The sequence below is a fragment of the Entelurus aequoreus genome, linkage group LG11, assembly GCF_033978785.1.
Source record: "Entelurus aequoreus isolate RoL-2023_Sb linkage group LG11, RoL_Eaeq_v1.1, whole genome shotgun sequence".
Classification (NCBI taxonomy): domain Eukaryota; kingdom Metazoa; phylum Chordata; class Actinopteri; order Syngnathiformes; family Syngnathidae; genus Entelurus; species Entelurus aequoreus.
This window is the reverse complement of record NC_084741.1, coordinates 43,538,417-43,561,251: the sequence shown is the minus strand read 5'-3', so window position 1 is coordinate 43,561,251 and position 22,835 is coordinate 43,538,417. Positions and strand designations below refer to the sequence as shown.

Sequence of the window (22,835 nt, the reverse complement as noted above, 5' to 3'; positions counted from 1 at the left end):
ACTGTATTGCATGCAGTATTTATTTTTATCTGTTTTTGTCCAAATTGAAAGAAAAATGAAGGGCTTTATTCTGTATATTATTTCCAGGCTTTTGTGGCAGGCCAGATCTGGCCCGCGGGCCTCGAGTTTGACACCTGTGATGTACAGTATATATAAGTAATACATCTTTTTTAATAACACAATGTTTTTTGCAAGAAATAATTCAGAAATAATGGATGTAGAGATATACAGTGGAGATTGATATGCACCCAAACCAGTGGGAAGCGCCAAATGACTTCTAAGCAAAAGCTTTTCTTCCTGGCACTCACACACATCAGGGAACAGCATAAATGCAGTCATGACACAGAAACACACACACACACCAACACACACAAATCAAACCACAGTGGTGTCCTGCTGCTATTTTTTAAGATAACAGTGATCAATGAGGTCAAGAAATATGATATTACTGTGCAGAATAAAAAGAGGTGTTTAAAAAAGCATATTATCAAGTCATTTAACAGATATTGAAAAATGCCTTTTTTAAATAATTAATTTTGCCTTTGATTTGTAATGTTTAATTTATTTTTCTTCTTAAAACCAGTCTCTAAAAAGAGAGGCCGTCTTATATTTGGCTCAATAAGTTTGACTACACATCAATATTATGTGCAGCTTTACTTAACATTTAGTGTACAAATAAACATATGTGGGTTTTTTTCATTAATGTACTCGTTTGTGCAACAAAATGAGACATTATTGATAAAGCACATGATTGCAAGTATGTTAATGTGGTAAGTGTAAATGTGGTAAATGTGGTTTCCTAATGTCGAATGAGCTTTGCTTTACGTTGCTCAATTACGCACAATCCCGCATTAACTTCCCCGTTTGGTATCGCATAACACGTACAAGTGGGTTGACCTTCAAACTACCTCCCGCAATCGTGTGGATCCTCTCAGATATAAAAGTGTGTGTGTGTCAGAAAGCCATGTGAGTGCAGTGACAACATCAGCATGGTGAGTACACACACTGTGATGCGTTCAAAGGCAGTAATTGCACATTGTTCCTATGTGTTTAAATTGTTCCTATGTGTTTAATGTGTATCCAGAAGACTCCAGGGTACTTTTTTTGTTTTAGTCACTGCTTTCATTCCCGCCTTCTAGTGTTACTGCAGACTTTTGGAGACTCTGACGTGAAAGCAGAGATTATAGAGCCTTTATGATGCTCTCTTCGTAGTGTACTGTACGTAGCTCTTTGTCGTTTCTCTTAACCCTTGTGTATGTTCATGTTGTTGTTACTCAGCCAGTGTTTGTGGGTCTGATGGACCCGTTGCATTTTGTGGCTTTTAATGCCTCACAATCAAACACTTTTATGTTAAAATACTGAACAGATGTTTACCTTATCCCAATAAACATATGTTCAGTATTTTAACATAAAAGTGTTTGATTGTGAGCCATTAAAAGCCACAAAATGCAACGGGTCCAACAACAATATGAACATTGCACGGAAAATTTCTCTGCCAGTTTCTGCATCCCACAGGGATTCTTCTTTTGTGTTTCTGCACCTGCGGTTCCCACACAAGGTTGCAACATTGTTTGTCAACACTGTCTGCGCTCATTTTGTCGCACATTTGACCCTCTTATGTTCTGTGTACCTACACTCTGTCCTCCTCCTGTCTAGGCCTGCTGTGTGTGTGTGTGTGTGTGTGTGTGTGTGTGTGTGTGTGTGTGTGTGTGTGTGTGTGTGTGTGTGTGTGTGTGTGTGTGTGTGTGTGTGTGTGTGTGTGTGTGTGTGTGTGTGTGTGTGTGTGTGGGTGCGTGTGGTACGCAGAACATCAATTTCCACACTTCTATTAGCCCCGGGTCCAGTGGACCCGGACATATTATATGTAATAGAAATGTGTAGGGGGGGTGTATGGTGTGTAAAAAATGAAAAAAAAATGAAAACAGGTCCCACAGACCCGAACACCACACAAAACGCTGAGGGAGCTGTTTTCCTCCCGCAAAGTCTTCTCAGTGAGCAACTCTTTTTGACTTAGCGAGTTAGCATTCCTTGGACAAAGTATGTTGAGTGCTATTGGAGCTACATGTGTTTACCACCAGCAGTAAATGAGATGTAACTTTCGTGAACAAATCGAGTCTTTTGAACGGCTCTTTTCAATGAACCATGAGAACCGATTCCCAGTATTCCAAGTTCGTTTGGGAGCCTTTTTTTATGCACATGCAAATTTAGCGTTGGCAGTCAAAGGAAACTGAGCAACATTTGGAGTGACTTTTTTTTTATTGTTTTTACAAATAACAATTTATATATACAGTCGTAGTCAAAAGTTTACATACACTTATAAAGAACATAATGTCATGGCTGTCTTGAGTTTCCAATCATTTCTACAACTCTTATTTTTTTGTTATATAGTGATTGGAGCACCTACTTGTTGGTCACAAAAAACATTCATGAAGTTTGGTTCTTTTATGAATTTATTATGGATCTACTGAAAATGTGACCAAATCTGTTGGGTCAGAAGTATACATACAGCAATGTTAATATTTGGTTACATGTCCCTTGGCAAGTTTCACTGCAATAAGGCGCTTTTGGTAGCCATCTACAAGCTTCTGGCAAGCTTCTGGTTACATTTTTGACCACTCCTCTTGACAAAATTGCTGCAGTTCAGCTAAATGTGTTGGTTTTCTGACATGGACTTGTTTCTTCAGCATTGTCCACACGTTTAAGTCAGGACTTTGGGAAGGCCATTCTAAAACCTTAATTCTAGCCTGATTTAGCCATTCCTTTACCACTTTTGACGTGTGTTTGGGGTCATTGTCCTGTTGGAACACCCAACTGCGCCCAAGACCCAACCTCTGGGCTGATGATTTTAGGTTGTCCTGAAGAATTTGGAGGTAATCCTCCTTTTTCATTGTCCCATTGACTCTCTGTAAAGCACAAGTTCCATTGGCAGCAAAACAGGCCAAGAGTATAATACTACCACCACTATACTTGACAGTAGGGATGGTGTTCCTGGGATTAAAGGCCACACCTTTTTTCCTCCAAACATATTGCTGGGTATTGTGGCCAAACAGCTCAATTTTTGTTTCATATGACATCACATGAACAAACTTTCCTCCTTCTGGAGGAAAGTTCTGTGGTCAGATGAAACAAAAATTGAGCTGTTTGGCCACAAAACCCAGCAATATGTTTGGAGTAGAAAAGGTGAGGCCTTTGATCCCAGGAACACCCTACCTACCGTCAAGCATGGTGGTGGTAGTATTATGCTCTGGGCCTGTTTTGCTGCCAATGGAACTGGTGCTTTAAATGGGACAATGAAAAAGGAGGATTACCTCCAAATTCTTCAGGACAACCTAAAATCATCAGCCCGGAGGTTGGGTCTTGGGCGCAGTTGGGTGTTCCAACAGGACAATGACCCCAAACACACGTCAAAAGTGGCAAAGGAATGGCTAAATCAGGCTATAATTCAGGTTTTAGAATGGCCTTCCCAAAGTTCTGACTTAAACGTGTGGACAATGCTAAAGAAACAAGTCCATAACAGAAAACCAACAAATTTAGCTGAACTGCACCAATTTTGTCAAGAGGAGTGGTCAAAAATTCAACCAGAAGCTTGTGGATGGCTACCAAAAGCGCCTTATTGCAGTAAAACTTGCCAAGGGACAAGTAACCAAATATTATCATTGCTGTATGTATACTTTTGACCCAGCAGATTTGGTCACATTTTCAGTAGACCCATAATAAATTCATAAAAGAACCAAACTTCATGAATGTTTTTTGTGACCAACAAGTATGTGCTCCAATCACTCTATCACAAAAAAATAAGAGTTGTAGAAATGATTTGAAACTCAAGACAGCCATGACATTATGTTCTTTACAAGTGTATGTAAACTTTTGATCGCGACTGTATATATATCTAAATATATATATATATATATATATATTAATATATATATATATATATATATATATATATATATATATATATATATATATATATATATATATATATATATATATATACAGTATATAGATATATATACACTGTATATATATACACTGTATATATATATATATATATATATATATATATATATATATATATATATATATATATATGTATATATATATATATATATATATATATATATATATATATATATATATATATATATATATATATATATATATATATATATATGTATGTGTGGGGGAAAAAAATCACACATACATATTACGCTCTACCACGGTATCGAGCACTATTTTTTTGGATAATCTAATTAAGACATATATATATATATATATATATATATATATATATATATATATATATATATATATATATATATATATATATATATATATATATATATATATATATATATATATATATATATATATATATATATATATATATATATATATGATGGATAGATAGATAGATAGATAGATAGATAGATAGATAGATAGATAGATAGATAGATAGATAGATAGATAGATAGATAGATAGATAGATAGATAGATAGATAGATAGATAGATAGATAGATAGAATTTTACTTTACCTCAATGTGGTCCCCAAGTCAAAACATGTGGACACCCCTGAATCAGAATGTTTGTAGTGGTTTATGAATGAAGATGATGCTTCTTTGCCTCCTCAGCTGTTCCTACCATCACTGCTGGTGCTGCTATGCAGCGTTCAATGTCACCTGGTGGACTCCACTCCCAAGTACGAGTACAAAGACCCCGCCACAGGGGAGACAATCTTGTGCGACAAGTGTCCCCCTGGCACGCACATGTCCGCGCACTGCACGACCAGCACGCCCACCGTGTGCGTGGCGTGCAGGGAGAGCCACTTCACGGAGCTGTGGAACTACTTGCCCAAGTGTCTCTACTGCAACAACTTCTGCACAAACAACAAGGAGGTTGAGACGAAGTGCAGTCCCAGTAAAAACAGAGTGTGTCGGTGCAAGGAGGGCTTCTACATGAAGGAGGACTACTGCAGCAGACACTCCACTTGCCCCCAAGGTCACGGCGTTCTAACCAGAGGTAAAACTATCTATTATTTTCTATCAGGTCTAATGTGCACTAAATTGTTTAAAAAAAATACTTGGCTGAGAACCATGAGGCACAGTTTGGGGGGGCTCAAACCAGAGAAGAGGTCACCTTAATCGCGAAAATTACTCATGCATTTATTATTATGATATTTGTAGCTTTACAGTAACACATACATACTTAAATTATTACATTGAATACAAAATGAATGTGTACAGTTTACAGATGCATTTTTTTTACTGTTTCTGACAGAGTTGAAGCATAAGCAGCATCACACTAATAAACAATATATATCTCACCAGACTTAAAGGGGTCGAATTATGCAAAAACAACTTTTGTTGACCTGTTGGTACCTGTTTTTGTATATTTGGGATCTGCATAATTCACGGAAATGTTACGGTACAGGGGGGAAGAAGACGACACAGAATGCATTATGTCGTTTTAGCTGTATTTATTGATATATATATATAATAAGAAATGAAGTGTGAAACTAATCCAAATGTGTGTGGTGTGCGACTATGTGTAGTGATTAGCTGTTGAGTTTTACCGGTAGTGTTGCGCAGAAGTCCAAGGGGGAAAGGCAAGCTCAGAGATCCGTGGGCAGGCGTGAGGTCGAGATCCAAGAGGCAGCCAGGGAACCAGGGGGAATACGGGGAAACGAGACACACAGCTCGTGACGCGGGAACGGAGGAATGCTGCTGGATGACGACAAGGGACACGAGACAAATGAACAAGGGGGGGGGGGGGACACACAGAGAGAGCGAGTGTGCATAGAGCTAGAGATTGTCGGCTTGCTGTACTGGAACAGGTCGCTGCGTTCTGGCCCGGAACGCAGGTTTGCACTGGCTTAAGAAGCCCAGGGAGCTCATCAGCGACAGAGTGCTGATTGATTGCAGCCGCTGGCTGCTGCAGGAGTGGCGCGCGCAAGAGCGCGCTTGGAAGTGCGCTCAGTGCAGCGCATAGATGAATGCGCACTGGAATGCCCCCGGGCCATGACAGGAAATTTGAAATTAAACCATGGAGGCATTGCGGAGATATTTTTAAAGTAATCTCACCTTCTTCCAAACTTGCTCCAAACGAGCCGTTTGGAATTTGAGACTTGTGATGTATCTTGCCTTAGTTACATCAGCGGATATCTCCATGTATGGTAGACGTTTACCTGAAGAGCTTTGCGCGAGTCCACCATTCTTATTCATGTATACTCCAAAGATGCAGTCAATAAGTTCCTTATTTTTTCCTCTATGAATTTGTTGTGAGGCAGACTGGCTCGTACATGCACATGCATGCAAAATTCCCCGCTGTTGCCATTTCTAATACAAAGAAGCATACAGTTCTAACTTATATGCGTCAGTAGACTCCATATAGAAGCGCTAAAAAGTACAACATGGCTGACGATAGAAGATGCTGTTTGAGTGGAGGCATGTAAATAAGATCACCCACAAAATGTCTTGACGATGGTCTGGAAAATATAATCAATGCAACATTTTGACCAAAGAACGACCATTACATGTTATGTAAAAAAAAAAAATCATAACATGACTCCTTTTAATATTGTTCTGACCCTTTTTTTAATTCAGTAAGGTAGTTTTATTGATAAAGATTGATAACATGTTATTGATAAGGGCAAATTTAATGTTTATTTGGCTTTGTTAACACTTTATATGACGTCATATCAGTTCACTTCCTGTTATAGATCCCTTTAAAATCCACATTTTATCTCAACAATTACAATTTTAAATACAACTAAAGGGATGGTGTTTTTACTGATTCAAAAACAATTTGTGATTTTTTTTTCAGCACTTAAAAGGGAACTCCACTGTTTTTGAAGACAAGAACAGATCTGTTTTTCTTTTTTTAATCCATTCTAACTCATAAATAAGCATGAACAAGAGTCAGCTAACAATAGAGCTACTGGGATTCGCTCTATCCCGCCTATAAAGCGCTCTATAAAACAATCAAAAACCTCCATCAATGTTTTATATACATGCTGTAAGTATACAGTATATGTAATATAGTAACAGTCACATTCATAATATCATGTAATATTTACTTATTTTGCACATTTCAAGTACACGTCGGCATATACATTTCACAGACGCATCACAACGTTCACTTTTTCACTACTACCCACGGCAGACCTTGTGGGAGCCATCAAAGACTACTTTAGGACAAATAGTGATCCAGAACCTTGTATTTTTGAGCCCGAATATGAGGAGGATGAGATACACTTTTTAGCATTAGATTAATTTTTTGTACATAAAGTCAATATTAGACAAAGTGAATTCAACCTTAATGCACTACAATAAGCAAGTATGACTTATGTTACGACGCTCAAGGCTCTCGTCTTTGTTTTTAGGTACAGCACAAAATGACACAGTCTGTCACAGGTGCTCTGACGGCTTCTTCTCCACCTCTTCCTCTGCACTGGAGGAGTGTGTCAAACACAAAGAGTGTGTAAACGGACAGCAGCTTCTACTCCCTGGTTCCGCAATCCATGAGGCAGTTTGTGGCCGCTGTGAGGAGCTTGCAAATGGAGGTAATATTTGGAGGTAATATTGCCATATCTTCAAGCAGATAGTTATTTGGTAGGAGGGATTTTGACATATTGGGATATAGGAAGTGCTATAATTTAAACACATTATAATTCATGATTGATTACAAGGGATTGTTACACCAGTCTTGGTTAGCTTGTTAAGGGAGATAACAACTTATGTGTGTTTGTAAAAGCACTAATTAGAGCTAAGGCAAAACTATTTAAAAAATAATTTTGTTCTTCAAATAAAATAACAATATTAAGTTAAGTTAAAGCACCCATGATTGTCACACACACACACACTAGGTGTGACAACATTATTCTCTGCATTTGACCCATCACCCTTGATCACCTCCTGGGAGGTGAGGGGAGCAGTGAGCAGTAGCGGTGGCCGCCCCCGGGAATCATTTTTTGAGATTTAACCCCCAATTCGAACCCTTGATGCTGAGTGTCAAGCAGGGAGGCAATATGAAACAACACTTACATGTATTAGATGTTCTCTCTCTCTGGTGTTATGAAAGTTGAGATTGCAGAGTATTTTGTAATCCTGCAAACTAACAAATAAACCATTCATAAATATATTGCCTTGTTGGAGCTATCAAGAATAATCTGAAAAGTGGGTTCTTCCTGGACCCTTTTAATACAGCCAGTCCACAAAGTTGTGTATAGCATTGTAGTTTATGTGTAATCCTGCGGGGTATTCCAGGTAGCAGGTTAAACAAACTTTTGCCTGACCTGAGTTTGTTTATTAATTCTGAGTGTGTTGACTTTGAGTTAAGACCACGATAAAAAGCCATAATTAACCCTTGTGCAAGTTGCTGAGCTGAGCTAGAATGAAAGCGAATGCAGGAAGGACTTGGTTGACTTTTTTGAGTCCACAAAAGTATTTTATATACCTGCCCAACATCATTTTTATTGCATTGTAGCTGTTTAATGGCAAGTTTGGCTCATTTTTTGAGCTCATCAAAGCTAATAATGCGTCATGGTTTGCTGGCTCTATCGAGTGGTTGAGAGGTGCAATTACACCATACCAATATTTTCTTGTTTTTCAATCGGCAAGAATGAAATTCATTAAATTTTCCTAGAAAAACGCAGTAATGTACCAGTTTTACAAAAACAGCAGTCCTAAAGAGAGTCACTGGGGCCAAAAGAGGTCATAAAGGCTAACTGCGCTTTTTTTGGAATTGTGCCTATTGTCACAATCCTAATGAGAGAGAGACAACAAGGTGTTTGTATTTTTTGCATTCTAATTTGTAAAAATCGTCTCGTTCCTGGGGGCTCGCAATACAGCTAAAAGGAGCCATTAATTCTGCATCCAAACCACTTTCAAAATGCTTCCAAAAAATGCCAACAATACTTCATTTACGTTCCGTAACACGTGTAATAACCAAGTTGCAGCAACATTGTTAATGTGAGAGGGAACACTGAGGAACTCTTTTTCTATCATTGCAACATATTGTCTTGCGACAACATATTACGGTTTTAGCCGTAAGTTCGCGACGGCAAAAGGTAAGCTAGCTTTTGCGTCAGCAGCTGACCTTACTCTCTCGGCTTCCGTCTCACGTTTCACCCTCTGTTCGTGCTCGCTTCTGTAAACAACAGTTCATCCTCCGTATATTCAGCTACAAAAAGATAAGGTTGTAAATCCTCATTTGTCCACAAATAGTCGTCTTCATTGTCTGTTGCCAAGTCTGCCATGATTAGAACACACTCGCGTTTGTTTCCAGAAGTAGGAACACAATTTGTTGCCGGAAGTTGCAAGTGCGCTGCTATTGAAATGGAAATAAATGCGCTGAGGAAAGAAGTTACGGTAATGCATAAGATGACCAAAATGCGGTAAATATTGTACATATTACATATTGTTATGAACGTGTCTGTTACTACATTTTATATATACTTGCAGTGTGTATATAAAACATTGATGGGGGGTTTGAAGTTGTTTCAGAGGGCTTTGAAGGCTTCAACGGTGATTCCCATTAGCAGCATTTTGCAAGCGTTTTTTTCATCATCTTTAAAATCCTAAAAAAAAAAAAAGACGTGTGATCATGATTGATAATGATTGTGAGCGATAGACAACATTCCAAAATATAGCGCAGTTCCCCTTTAAAAGAATGTGTGTACAAGTTATGTTCATATCCTGTTCTAACGACAATGGACGGATCCGTAGTACAGAGCCCCAAAGGGACATGGGGAAAAAATTGAAATTGAAACTTACTGGACAATCATATCACCTAAGGAACATGTAATGTAATTTAGGGTCCTAGGGTTGCACAAGGGTTAATGGGGCGTTAATTCTATAATTCACCAGGACAGAAAATATTGTCTTTCTTTACCCAGCTGGAACCAAAAGTGTTCATGTGTGTTTAGGGTAAATATAAACATTATTTTTAGAAAGTAAAATAAGTATATATAAGTATACAGTAAAATAAGATTGGACTGAAATGACAGACAGTTACTACCAGAGTCAATGCTTAAGTTTGAAAGCGGAAGTTTATTGATTTAATATTTTATCACCGTTAACAAACTGTTTTGAAACAAGAATATTCGGAAATTTCAACTGCCGTTGGCAAGTTATTTTGCTTATTGTAATTAATATAGATCACATGTCAGTAATATTTACAATGATGATTTACCAAAAAAAATCTACTTTTTAATTAAACCAAATTAAAATAATTAAACATCTAATTATGACTCAGACAGATTACATATCTCTAATCAATGTATCGAAAATATTTATATTTCGCTAACAGGATAAAGCACAAATTTTAGATATATTTAAAATAAATTTAATGTTTCTTTTTGTACAATTTTGTTTTAATCCAAACAAGAAATGCAATCAACATTAAGTATCTAAAATCAAGTTGTTTTTTTAAATGACTAATGAAATACTTTTTTTCTTAGCAGTCTTATGTAATAGTATATCCAGCTAATCTTTCTCAGGAATTAATTTGGTTTTAACATCCACTGGTTACAAATGTACAGACACATCATGTCTGACTGCTTGATTCACCATTATCAGGTGGGAGGCGACTTGAAAAATGTCAGGGTTTGATCAAGAAAACCTGTCAGAGAGCAGGCTCTGTTCTGGAAGCTTAAAGGCCTACTGAAACCCACTACTACCGACCACGCAGTCTGATAGTTTATATATCAATGATGAAATCTTAACATTGCAACACATGCCAATATGGCCGGGTTAACTTATAAATTGCAATTTTAAATTTCCCGCCACACTTCCGGTTGAAAACGTCTTGATATGATGACGTATGCGCGTGACGGAATCAGTTGATGCGGAAGTATTGGTACCCCATTGAATACAATACAAAAAAGCTCTGTTTTCATTTCAAAATTCCACAGTATTCTGGACATCAGTGTTGGTGAATCTTTTGCAATTTGTTTAATGAACAATGGAGACTGCAAAGAAGAAAGTTGTATTATCGGTGTATTAGCTGCGGACTACAGCAACACAACCAGGAAGACAGAGATGGATAGCAGACGCGTTAGCCGGCAAACTCACCTTAACTTCCTCCGTCTCGCCGACCGTATCTGTGATCGGGTGAAGTCCTTCGTCGCACCGTCGATCGCTGGAACGCAGGTGAGCACGGGTGTTGATGAGCAGATGAGGGCTGGCTGGCGTAGGTGGATAGCTAATGTTTTTAGCATAGCTCTGTGAGGTCCGGTTGCTAAGTTAGCTTCAATGGCGTCGTTAGCAACAGCATTGTTAACCTTCGCCAGCCTGGAAAGCATTAACCGTGTATTTACATGTCCCTGGTTTAATAGTATTGTTGATCTTCTGTCTATCCTTCCAGTCAGGGATTTATTTATTTTGTTTCTATATGCAGTTAAGCACGATGCTATCACGTTAGCTCCGTAGCTAAAGTGTTTCGTCGATGTATTGTCGTGGAGATAAAAGTCACTGTGAATGTCCATTTCGCGTTCTCGACTCTCATTTTCAAGAGGATATAGTATCCAAAATACAAATCCGTGATCCACAATAGAAAAAGGAGAGAGTGTGGAATCCATTGAGCCAGCTTGTACCTAAGTTACGGTCAGAGCGAAAAAAGATATGTCTTGCACTGCATCTAGTCCTTCACTCTAACGTTCCTCATCCACAAATCTTTCATCCTTGCTCAAATTAATGGGGTAATCGTCGCTTTCTCGGTCCGAATCTCTCTCGCTGCTGGTGTAAACAATAGGACAATATGAGCAGTCCTACCCCCGGTGTCGTCACGCTACTTCCGGTAGGGGCAAGGCTTTTTTTTTTATCAGATACCAAAAGTTGCAATCTTTATCGTCGTTGTTCTCTACTAAATCCTTTCAGCAAAAATATGGCAATATCGCGAAATGATCAAGTATGACACATAGAATGGATCTGCTATCCCCGTTTAAATAAAAAAATGTCATTTCAGTAGGCCTTTAACCTGCTTTCTGGAATACCCCCGTGCTGTCATAACCTCCTTGGTGGTACTGCAGTAATATCCTGCATCCTTTATTAAAGTTAAAGTACTACTGATAGTCACACACACACACTAGGTGTGGTGAAATTACTCTCTGCATTTGACCCATCCCCTTGATCACCCCCTGGGAGGTGAGGGGAGCAGTGAGCAGCAGCGGTGGCCGCGCTCGAGAATAATTTTGGTGATTTAACCTCCAATTTCAACCCTTGATGCTGAGTGCCAAGCAGGGAGGTAATGAGTCCCATTTTTATAGTCCTTGGTATGACTCGGCCGGGGTTTGAACTCACGACCTTCCAGTCTCAGGGCGGACACTCTAACCACAAGGTGAGCAGTTATTGCATTGAAATGGTTCTTCTTCCGCCTTTGCCTCGCTTACTTTTTTGTGCAAATTAGCACCGTTGTTTTTGTGTAATCCTGCAATCTAAGCAACAAACGATAATAAACCCTGTGGTTATAAGTTAATAAGCAACAACAATAGTACTAGATAATAATACTTCCTATGTCATTGCTTTGGAATCTTGTCCTGTGTTTCCCTTCAGGTGAACAGCTCAGAACCTTCCTCTCTGGCTTATTTAGTATGCACAGAATGTGCATGGTCAAAATGAAGAGATTTGTTCGCAGGTGAGTCAACCATATAAAATTCTCCAAAGTAATGTTTTTATATCACACCAATGAGGCATCTTCTCCACAGGTTTCAATCAAGTGAAAAAAGACACACCTTTCGCTCTCGCTCCTTTCTGCATCATGAGCAGCGAGGTCGTCTGTTGGACCGAATCAAGGAGTTGCTGCATCAGGCGCCACTAGAGCATCTGAAGAACCTGCCGCGCGTTCTGAAACAGTCTGAGCTGTCCTCCATGGTGAAGAAGTTAGAAAAGAAGCTTAAAGAGATTGAGCAGCAGACACCAAATTGTAGTTTATCACATGTCTTCTTATTTGACTGAAGCTTGGAATGTCATGTCAAATGTTGGCTGTTATTTAGCATCTCTTTACAAATTGCACTGTTTTTGATATTTGATAAATTGCACAAATTTATATTTTTTTCATGCAAAAGTGCAATAATGTGAGTGGTTTATTCTCAGGACATTACATGTACATTAAATGTAAACATGAACATTGGCTTGGGTGTATGTATGAGATTTTAGAAATGCTGTTAAGAACTCCATCCATCCATCCATTTTGTACCGCTTGTCCCTTTCGGGGTCGCGGGGGGTGCTGGAGCCTATCTCAGTTGCATTCGGGCGGAAGGCGGGGTGTACCCTGGACAAGTTGCCGCCTCATCACAGGGCCAACACAGATAGACAGACAACATTCACACTCACATTCACACACTAGGGCCAATTTAGTGTTGCCAATCAACCTATCCCCAGGTGCATGTCTTTGGAGGTGGGAGGAAGTCGGAGTACCCGAGGGAACCCACGCAGTCACGGGGAAAACATGCAAACTCCACACAGATTTGAACTCAGGACCTTCGTATTGTGAGGCACGTGCACTAACCCCTGTACCACCGTGCTGCCTCTGATAAGAACTCATAATGTCAAATTTGTTTGGGTCCCAGCTCATGTAGGAGTGATGGGAAATGAGCCAGCGGAAATTAGCAAAGCAAGCAATAATGACTGGAAATATAACTTATAAATATAATTTCATTGTCATTAGTACATCAGAAGTCAAGACATTAATGTGAAAAGAAATGAAGAAAATGTTGCTAGACCGTTGGTGTCATGGAAATGGGGAACGATCATTTTTCACTATCAATCCTCAAGTTGGCTCGGGACGTCGGGGTGGCAGATGCAGAAAAGAGGAAACTTTAATCACTCGTCTGAGGTTAGGACATGCCGGGTTGAATTAAATACTATTTCTAGTAGAAAACAAGACTGGGAACTGCGACAAATAATCTTGAAACAGTAGAACATGTCATTTTATATTGCACTAAATATGAAAGATAAAGAAAAGAAGTTGAAGACATTTGAGCTATATATATTATATACGTCCTAGTCACTGCCGTTGTGTCCTTAGGCAAGACACTTTACCCACCTTGCTCCCAGTGCCACCCACACTGGTTTAAATGTAACTTAGATAATGGGTTTCACTATGTAAAGTGCATTGAGTCTCTGGAGAACAGCGCTATATAAATATAATTCACTTCACTACAGCAGACTACTGTAAATTGAAACAACCACGACGGTTTTTACGGTAAAATTCTGTCGACTTTTTTACCATAAAATCTACAGTTGTTGTTTTACGATGTATTACTGCAAATGAAAAAACGTACCAAATTTTTTTACGTTAAAAAACTGGCAGCTCAGTTGCCAGAATAAAAAAAAACAGTGGTAATGTTTAATGTGTTGTAAACAGGCCTGGCCCTAACCAATCTGGCGCCCTAGGCAAGATTTTAGGTGGCGCCCCCCCACATCGGCAGTGAATTGTATATACTCACAAGAAACTGAATAGCTTTGTCTTTGACCTTTTTATTTACTAAAAGAAAGCAAATTAACATATTATATAAGAATGTTATGTTATGATTATCTTCAACCGAATCACAGCAGTGCTCAAATTAAAAAACAGCATTCCCTCTCATGTGATATTGCTTAATTAACATTAATGATGTGCACTTTAACAACTAGGCTTACAACTATACCTAATATATAAAGGGGTGGAAAAGTGACTATTACCTGCAGGGCAAACATTAGCTAACCATAAGGCAATAACAATGTAAACAAAAAACACCTGCTTAAAAGATCTAATACAAATGTCCCTGAGGAATGTAAGGTGGGAGTACTGTAATTACCTAACGTAACGGGCGTAATGTTGTAACAAATAATATTTCTATTAAATAGGCTTTACTTTGCATTTTAATTAGCGTGGGATTATTTTTTGTATTTAGAAATAATAGTACCAACTTTTTTTTTTTTTCCTCCAACATTTGTGGCGCTGGCGTAGCGACCCTTGATGGACGGCGCCCTTAGCATTTGCCTATACGGCCTATGCCACGGGCCGGCCCTGGTTGTAAAACAAACACTGTATATTTTGGCGACTAAGCTGCAAGTATTATTTCGTAAAAAACAGTAGCACTGTTTTTCCATTTACTGTAATATCCTGTAAAAAATAAAATAAAATACAATTAAAAAAACGCTGGACATTTTACAGTAAAATTCTGGTGACTGTTGCCAGTTTTTAACGGTAAAATCTACAGGGTTTTTTCTTACAGTGTACGTGAACAATAAATAGAATAATCAAATACATAGGCAATTTCAGCCATAACTGCGATGTGGCCGTCTATGAAAACGAGTTTGACACTCTAGCCAGTAAGCCAGGGGTGTCCAAAGTGCGGCAAACAGCTAATTTTTTACAGCCCGTGGCACTTTACTTTAAATATTCTACTTTGAAAAGTTTTGGGTGGAAACTATTGAACATTTGTCTCTTGATTTTTTCCATTAAAACAAGGTTTTCTTTGACAAAGGGCATACAAAACCCAAAACCAGTGAAGTTGGCACGTTTTGTAATTCGTAAATAAAAACAGAATACAATGATTTGCAAATCCTTTTCAACTTATATTTAATTAAATAAACTGCAAAGACAATATATTTAATGTTCGAACTGAGAAACTTATTTTTTTTTTTTCAAATAATCATTAACTTTGAATTTAATGGCAGCAACACATTGCAAAAAAGTTGGCACAGGGACATTTTTACCACTGTGTTACATGGCCTTTCCTTTTAACAACACTCAGTAAACATGTGAGAACTGAGGAGAACAATTTTTGAAGCTTTTCAGGTGGAATTATTTCCCATTCTTGCTTGATGTACAGCTTAAGTTGTTCAGTTGTGGTATTTAAGGCTTTATAATGCACCACACATTTTCAATGGGAAACAGGTCCGGACTACAGGCAGGCCAGTCTAGTACCCGCACTATTTTACTATGAAGCCACACCGTTGTAACACGTGGCTTGGCATTGTCTTGCTGAAATAAGCAGGGGCGTCCATGATAACGTTGCTTAGATGGCAACATATGCTGCTCCAAAACCTGTATGTACCTTTCAGCATTAATGGCGCCTTCCCAGATGTGTAAGTTACCCATGCCTTGGGCACTAATACACCCCATACCATCACAGATGCTGGCTTTTGAACTTTGCGCCTAGAACAGTCCGGATAGTTATTTTCCTCTTTGTTCCGGAGGACACGACGTCCACAGTTTCCACGTCCTAACTTCCTTGCAATAGCTAGTTGAGAAATGTTGCTCTTAAAAAATTTGCTCACGCATTTGTTCACAAAGTGGTGACCCTCGCCCCATCCTTGTTTGTGAATGACTGAAAATTTCATGGAAGCTGCTTTTATACCCAATCATGGCACCCACCTGTTCCCAATTAGCCTGTTCACCTGTGGGATGTTCCAAATAAGTGTTTGATGAGCATTCCTCAACTTTCTCAGTCTTTTTTGCCACTTGTGTCAGCTTTTTTGAAACATGTTGCAGGCATCACATTCCAAATAAGCTAATATTTACAAAAAATAAGAACGTTTTTCAGTTCGAATGTTAAGTATCTTGTCTTTGCTGTGTATTCAATTGAATATAGGCTGAAAAGGAATTGCAAATAATTGTATTCTGTTTTTATTTATGATTTACACAATGTGCCAACTTCACTGGTTTTGGGTTTTGTAATACTCTTAAAATAATTATACTGTAATGATAAAAAAAACATAAAAAGTGAAAAAAACAAACAGGTGAAAAGGACCGAGAAAAAGGTGCAATGTCGACTCTACTAACACAAAGCTGCCATGCAGGCTGTTATTCTCTTTAAAGCTGCCATTGCTCAAAAGTAATAATGAATCATAATAAATTATGTTACGAATTATTGACCTATTCATGGCTCCAATTACTTCAGATCAAATATTCCACTTTTGAATATTTTTGGGGTTAAATATTGCATATTTTGTGTGTTTGCCAAATAAAAAACAATGTTTTCTTTGACAAAAACGGCATAAAACAAACAAATAAAAAAATTATAAAAACGTGTAATCGACAGATAGGTCGGAAGTTGATCTTGAGACTTAAGTCATGAAAGTAAAAAAAAAAAGTATGACTTACTTTTAATACTTTTATGAGGGGCCTTTTTAAATCCCCAAACATTTTAGTATGATTTTTTTTTTAAACTGCTCCAAAAGGGACACGCAGTAGAAAATGGATGGATGGATGTTATTCCTAAAAAAAATTGCAATAATGAATGGTGTTATGAATTATTTACCTATTTAAGGCTGAAATTGCTTTACATAAAATATTCTACTTCTGATTTTTTTGGGGGGGAAACTATTCAACATTTGTTTCTTGATTTTTGCCATAAAAACAATGGGTTTTTTTTGATAAAGGGCATCAAATATTTTTAAAAAATGTATACTTTATATTGACAGACATAATATTGACATAATTTTTTACATTTTTATGACTGAGATCTTTCCGGGTCCTTGGTACCAATCTGAAGGAGAACACCAGAGGTTAAAAAAAATCTATAGAAAAAACTAAATGAATATACTGTACGTATATATTGGCTTTGATTTTCCAGTGGCAGCACGGTGGTATAGGGGCTATAGTGCGTGTGCCTCACAATAAGAAGGTCCTGGGTCCTCAGGGTCTTTCTGTGTGGAGTTTGTGTAGCTTTCTCCCACCCCCAAAGACATGCACCTGGGGATAGGTTGATTGGCAACACTAAATTGGCCCAAGTGTGTGAATGTGAGTGTGAATGCTGTCTGTCTATCTGTGTTGGCCCTGTGATGAGGTGGCGACTTGTCCAGGGTGTACCCCGCCTTCTGGCCGAGTGCAGCTGGGATAGGCTCCAGCACCCCCCAGACCCCGAGATAGGCAAGCAGTAGAAATGGATGGATGCATGGATTTTCCAGTGTGTGACCCTCAATGGAAAATAATGGACATCCGGTGGGTGGCGGTAATGCACATAATCAGTTTGCACCCGCCGGTATACAAAGAAGAAGATTTGCTTGTGTGCTTCCTGGGTGCAGTTACCCCAAACTACCAGAAGATGTCCCTGTCGCCTTTCTATACCTCACGTGACGTCTACACTTTTTTAGTTGCCTCGGGAAAAGACGTCGGCAAAGCTAAGCGGACATGTTTACATTGTTTTGTACTTCTAAAATCGGATTGTGGTAATATTTTTTTCGAACAATATACCTTCAAAATATCTTTCTTTAAATGTATTGGATAACTATTTATTTTACCGATTGTTTAGAATCTGAGTTATGTCCGCTTAGATTCGCGGGTAGCCATTAGCCCAGCTCGGTTACCAGCGTGGAAGCAGCCTCCTTATATTATTATCCGTCTGTCACCATCACAACCACCGCCCACTATTGCCACGCCACGGAGCTCTGGCAGAACATCGGCTCGCATCACAAGGCCTGGGAGGGGCTCAGTCTCGCGGTCTCGCCGCCATTGGCTGCCACGGCACTACCAACAGCTTTACGGTACAGGGGGGACGGCGAAAGAGGATGTTGTCCCTTCCACGCTGCGGAGAGACGACTCATCTGGGCTCCGGCATGCTTGTCCTCCGGTTCACGTCATCCTAAAGCCGCCCGAAGCACAAAGAATTGCCCGCCGAGTCACGCCGACACATTGTTCAGGCACCGCGGGGGGAGAGAAGCATGTAACCGGCTAGAGTGGCACCGGCGGGGCGGCAAAGAGTGGCACCACCTGGCACTTCTTTCTCATTCTTTCCTGTCGTTTTCCAGCTGAGAGTGACGCCTCGTCCTCCTCGTTTTTTTTGGGATATTTTGCAGTGTTCGCAAAATGAGCGAGGAAGTGTCAGAGGTCCCCAAAGAGCTTATGGGTAAGAAAAGATGATTATTTCGTGGCCATGTGTTCAAGCCTGCGCGTGCTCTTGTCACACTGCGTGTTGTCCCCACTGCACAGTCTCTCATTGTGCCTGCAAGCAGACAATAGTGGGGTTGTCTGCACTTGTGTGAAACTGCCACTTTACACTTATAGAGTTACAACACTTTACTGTACAACTTACACAAAAACCCTAGCATATGACTTCTTATTATTGGTACCCTCATTTTAAGGGCCCTAAAGGTGCAGGTGTGTCATCAGGTTTTAAAACTCATGTGTTACATCGTGTACAAAATTGCACGTTTTGTGGATTACACCCCAATGCCTAAATGTACAACTGTGATATTATAGGGCTGCAATGATCATTAGTTTAACGCTTAGATTTATATGATGTTACTTAGATTAAACATTTCATGACTGCAACTAATACATAATGATAAAGTCCAGACCACAAGCAGTGCCCGGAACTTTAAATACACCTACATAGTTTCTGCACGGTTGCTACAATAGTGCACACATGAGAGTGTTGGTGTGTGGGTGCCGTGATCTGTGTGGCGGCCAACAGCTGTGATAAAATAAAAATAGGTGTAAAGTGTTTTTTTATCTGATTCGTAGATGAATCGTACTGACTAGGGCTGGGCGATATGGACGAAAAAGTATATCTCCATATATTTTTTTTAAACTCGATATTCGATATACATCTCGATATATTGTCAGGTGAAAGTATACATATAAAGATATTCATTCATGGACTATCACACACGTACGGTTCTGGTCAGCGCCACGTAAGTGACTTGACTTAATTGTGTTTTTGTCATTTTAACGTGAAATAAATTGTATCGATATTACGAGATTTTCTCAATTCATATCTTGTTTAAAAATATTTCGATATATCTTACAAACTCGATATATTGCCCTGCCTTAGTACTGACTAATTGACAGATTACTCAAATCCAAAAATGATCGACAGCTGCAGCTCTAATTATATATTTTTTGTTTATTTCAGTGGCATTTGTGCATCTCAGTTAGGTTGTTGCTTTGTTGAATGACGGCCATGTTTTGTAAAGCCAATCGCTCAAATTTTACAGACATGAGCTTAGCAGTCCCCCGAAAGTGTATACCAAATTTCTGGGTGATTCGACTAAAATCTCTGAAGTTTTGTAGGTTGTATTGTAGAGCGCATTAAGAGGTGTGAGAAATTTCAAGTCAACCCACTAGGGATGTGAATTTTACAACAACTTACAATTTGATTTTCGATACTTGGGGTGACGATTCGATTCAGAATAAATTTTTGATTCAACATGATTCTCGATTCAAACCGATTCTCAATTTTCAAACAGGAAACAAAAGCTCCACTTGGCTGCTGACTTGTTACGTCTGCGTGCAAGCAGTAAGCTGGAAATAGCCTAAAAAAGTATTTTTAAAAAATATATTCTTAAAAGAACAAAACATTATAAAATAAATGTGGTTTTTTTAATTATTTCAATCAGAATAATGTAAATCTTGATTGGATTGTGATTCGATTTTTTTCAGCACCTCTACAAACCAACTTATGAGGTTTAACAGTGCTACTAAACTTGTCTGAAAAGTCATAGCACAGGCAACACAGCTAGGGTACATGTTTTGCCAAAAGTGTATACTTTTGTGTGCAGCGGTTCAGCAGTGGAATAATTACCTTCTATAAACAAATACACACAATCTTGTGAAAAAATTGGACAGAGGTGTCCTGTAAGTGTAGGAGTATCCCATGTGTAACTATAGGGCCTCAAGGTAACTACTTGTGCTTTTAGAAGGATACCAGCTTTTGTCTCTGTACTTTGTACTTTTATGACAATAAAACATAGACTTTGACCTGTATTAAGAAGACATTTCCATATATGTCCACTGTCGGAAAGAGGGTTTCAATATCTGTCCCAAACAGGTCCGAGCTACATTAATCGCATCTGAGTCATGCTGCTGCTGTGTTTAACTGTCTTTATTTGCCAAGCAGTCAGTATTTGACACATTGGTGCAATATTGGACAAGCACAGGCATTTTAGAGCCCATCTATGGACAAAAACTTCTTCCGTTTAATGGATACATGTGGTATTATTATTAGTAGGGACTTGTTGCAAACTCTCAAAGATGACCTCATAGGCTGTATTAGGTAATAGGGTGCCTCATCCCCAAATTACCGGTAACCCTGTATGTCGTGTTTTGTGGCATCTAGGAAAAGAAACAAACATGTTCTCAGTGTGTCCAATGCGGTATGATAAGAATCACATGTCATGCTGTGTGGATGATAACAATTGTTAGCACTTAACTCTTGACTGGTGCCAGTGACTCAGAAGCAGCATGCAAGATCATCCTCTCAAGACAGACTGCTTTTAGAAAGAACTATTCAACTCTGCATGACTGTTATGTACTGAGAAGCATTCAGTAAAGTTGTCCTACTGCCAATAAAAACGGTTTCAGTTTTAGTCCAGCATAATTTGGTCCATATAGACCAAACGTGTTTTCTCACTTTGGTGTGATTGTTTGGTCAGGTGGGAACACATTAATGAAACTCAGACTAGATTGGTAAACATGGTCTCTAGTTTTGTTCCAAACAAAGTCTGGCATGGCTCAATTTTGTTTAGAAAGAGGATTGTTTATTTAAGTCTTCCCCTTGAAGTGTAGTCAACTGTTTGCAGGTGTACTTAACCCGTTAGATAATTATTGAAGATGAAAATATTTCAAAATAGTCTGTCAGGGCTAGTTAGCTGGCGCCACTGGGCCAAATCTGGCCTGGGGATGACACCTTAGCGGCCTTCAAGATCAGTTCAAAACTTTGAAGACAAACATTTAAATCCTAAAAGCACCAGTGCTCCTGTTGTATAGAGGAGCTTGGACTATTTACGATTTGTTCAACTTCTTTAGCTTTACCAGTGGTGTTCCTCAAGGTTCCATTTCTTGTTGTCTCTTTTTTAGCATTTGGGCTATTCAAATGGTGGACTGCAAGTTCAGTTCAAAAAACTTCTGAGAGACTCACATTTTTGTAGCAGATTTGTAAAATGCTGTCAAAGAGATGATCTTTGACTAGCTTCTTTTTGCAAAATGTTCTTCAACACAGCAGACCGCTCTTGTAAATATGACAAAATAAATAGACCAAAATCAAATATCTCCTGTAGAGGACACTGGTTCTCTGGAATATACAAAAATAAACTAAATAATAAATAAATGATAAATGGGTTATACTTGTATAGCGCTTTTCTACCTTCAAGGTACTCAAAGCGCTTTGACAGTATTTCCACATTCACCCATTCACACACACATTCACACTGATGGCGGGAGCTGCCATGCAAGGCGCTAACCAGCAGCCATCAGGAGCAAGGGTGAAGTGTCTTGCCCAAGGACACAATGGACGTGACAAGGATGGTAGAAGGTGGGGATTGAACTCCAGCAACCCTCCGATTGCTGACCCGGCCACTCTACCAACTTCGCCACGCCGTCCCTATTTAACTATTTAACCAGTGAAAATAACTAGTGAAGAGAGACGTCTGGCCCCCTGATCCTTAACTTTAGGAAATATGGCCAGAAAAACAATGTTTTTGAATATCCCTGCTGTGCATCCTATAAAATTGTATGTTTATATTTTTGCAATATCACATTGTTGTGATGTTTTGTGTACCGAACACAGTGATTAACTGCTGAGCAGTCCAGGGTGTATCCGACCTGTCCGTCGGGATAGGCTCCAGCTAACTACTGACTCTAAATAGTATTAGCAGTAGAAATTGAATACATAATGCACCAGAACAAAATGGTAATTATTTTTCCCATGTCATTGCCCTTCACAAAAATGTGCAGAAACATTCATCCATTAATTTTCCTATACTGTTGTTCTCATTAGGAAACCTAGCTCAGGTGACTTTGGGTTAGAGGCAGGATACACTCCAGTGTGTCAATCATAGTCAGTCACACATAGGCATCCTCATTCACACCCTTAAGTTATTGCAGTGTATCAAGCAACCAAGTTGGT

The 22,835-nt window shown here is 38.9% G+C and overlaps 2 protein-coding genes across 4 annotated transcripts in view; both read left to right on the top strand.

Moving 5' to 3' along the window:
• Positions 1-981: 981 nt before the first annotated feature.
• LOC133660695 (tumor necrosis factor receptor superfamily member 6B-like) lies at positions 982-13,089 on the top strand. Of its 2 annotated transcripts, XM_062064274.1 has the most exons (6): positions 982-992; positions 1,926-1,991; positions 4,633-5,020; positions 7,383-7,562; positions 12,553-12,634; positions 12,705-13,089. In XM_062064274.1, exons 1-6 carry the CDS (start codon positions 990-992, stop codon positions 12,952-12,954), a joined length of 969 nt encoding a protein of 322 aa, XP_061920258.1. In that variant the 5' UTR covers positions 982-989; the 3' UTR covers positions 12,955-13,089. The 2 variants fall into 2 exon arrangements, with proteins under 2 accessions (XP_061920258.1, XP_061920259.1); XM_062064275.1 differs by lacking the exon at positions 1,926-1,991.
• Positions 13,090-18,083: 4,994 nt separating this feature from the next.
• LOC133660165 (F-actin-uncapping protein LRRC16A-like) overlaps positions 18,084-22,835 on the top strand; it is a 178,613-nt gene continuing 173,861 nt past the window's right edge. For both annotated transcript variants that reach the window (XM_062063380.1, XM_062063381.1), the window contains exon 1: positions 18,084-18,836. In XM_062063380.1, coding sequence (XP_061919364.1) covers positions 18,797-18,836 — 40 coding nt within the window. In that variant the 5' untranslated portion in view covers positions 18,084-18,796. The remainder of the gene's footprint in view (positions 18,837-22,835) is intronic.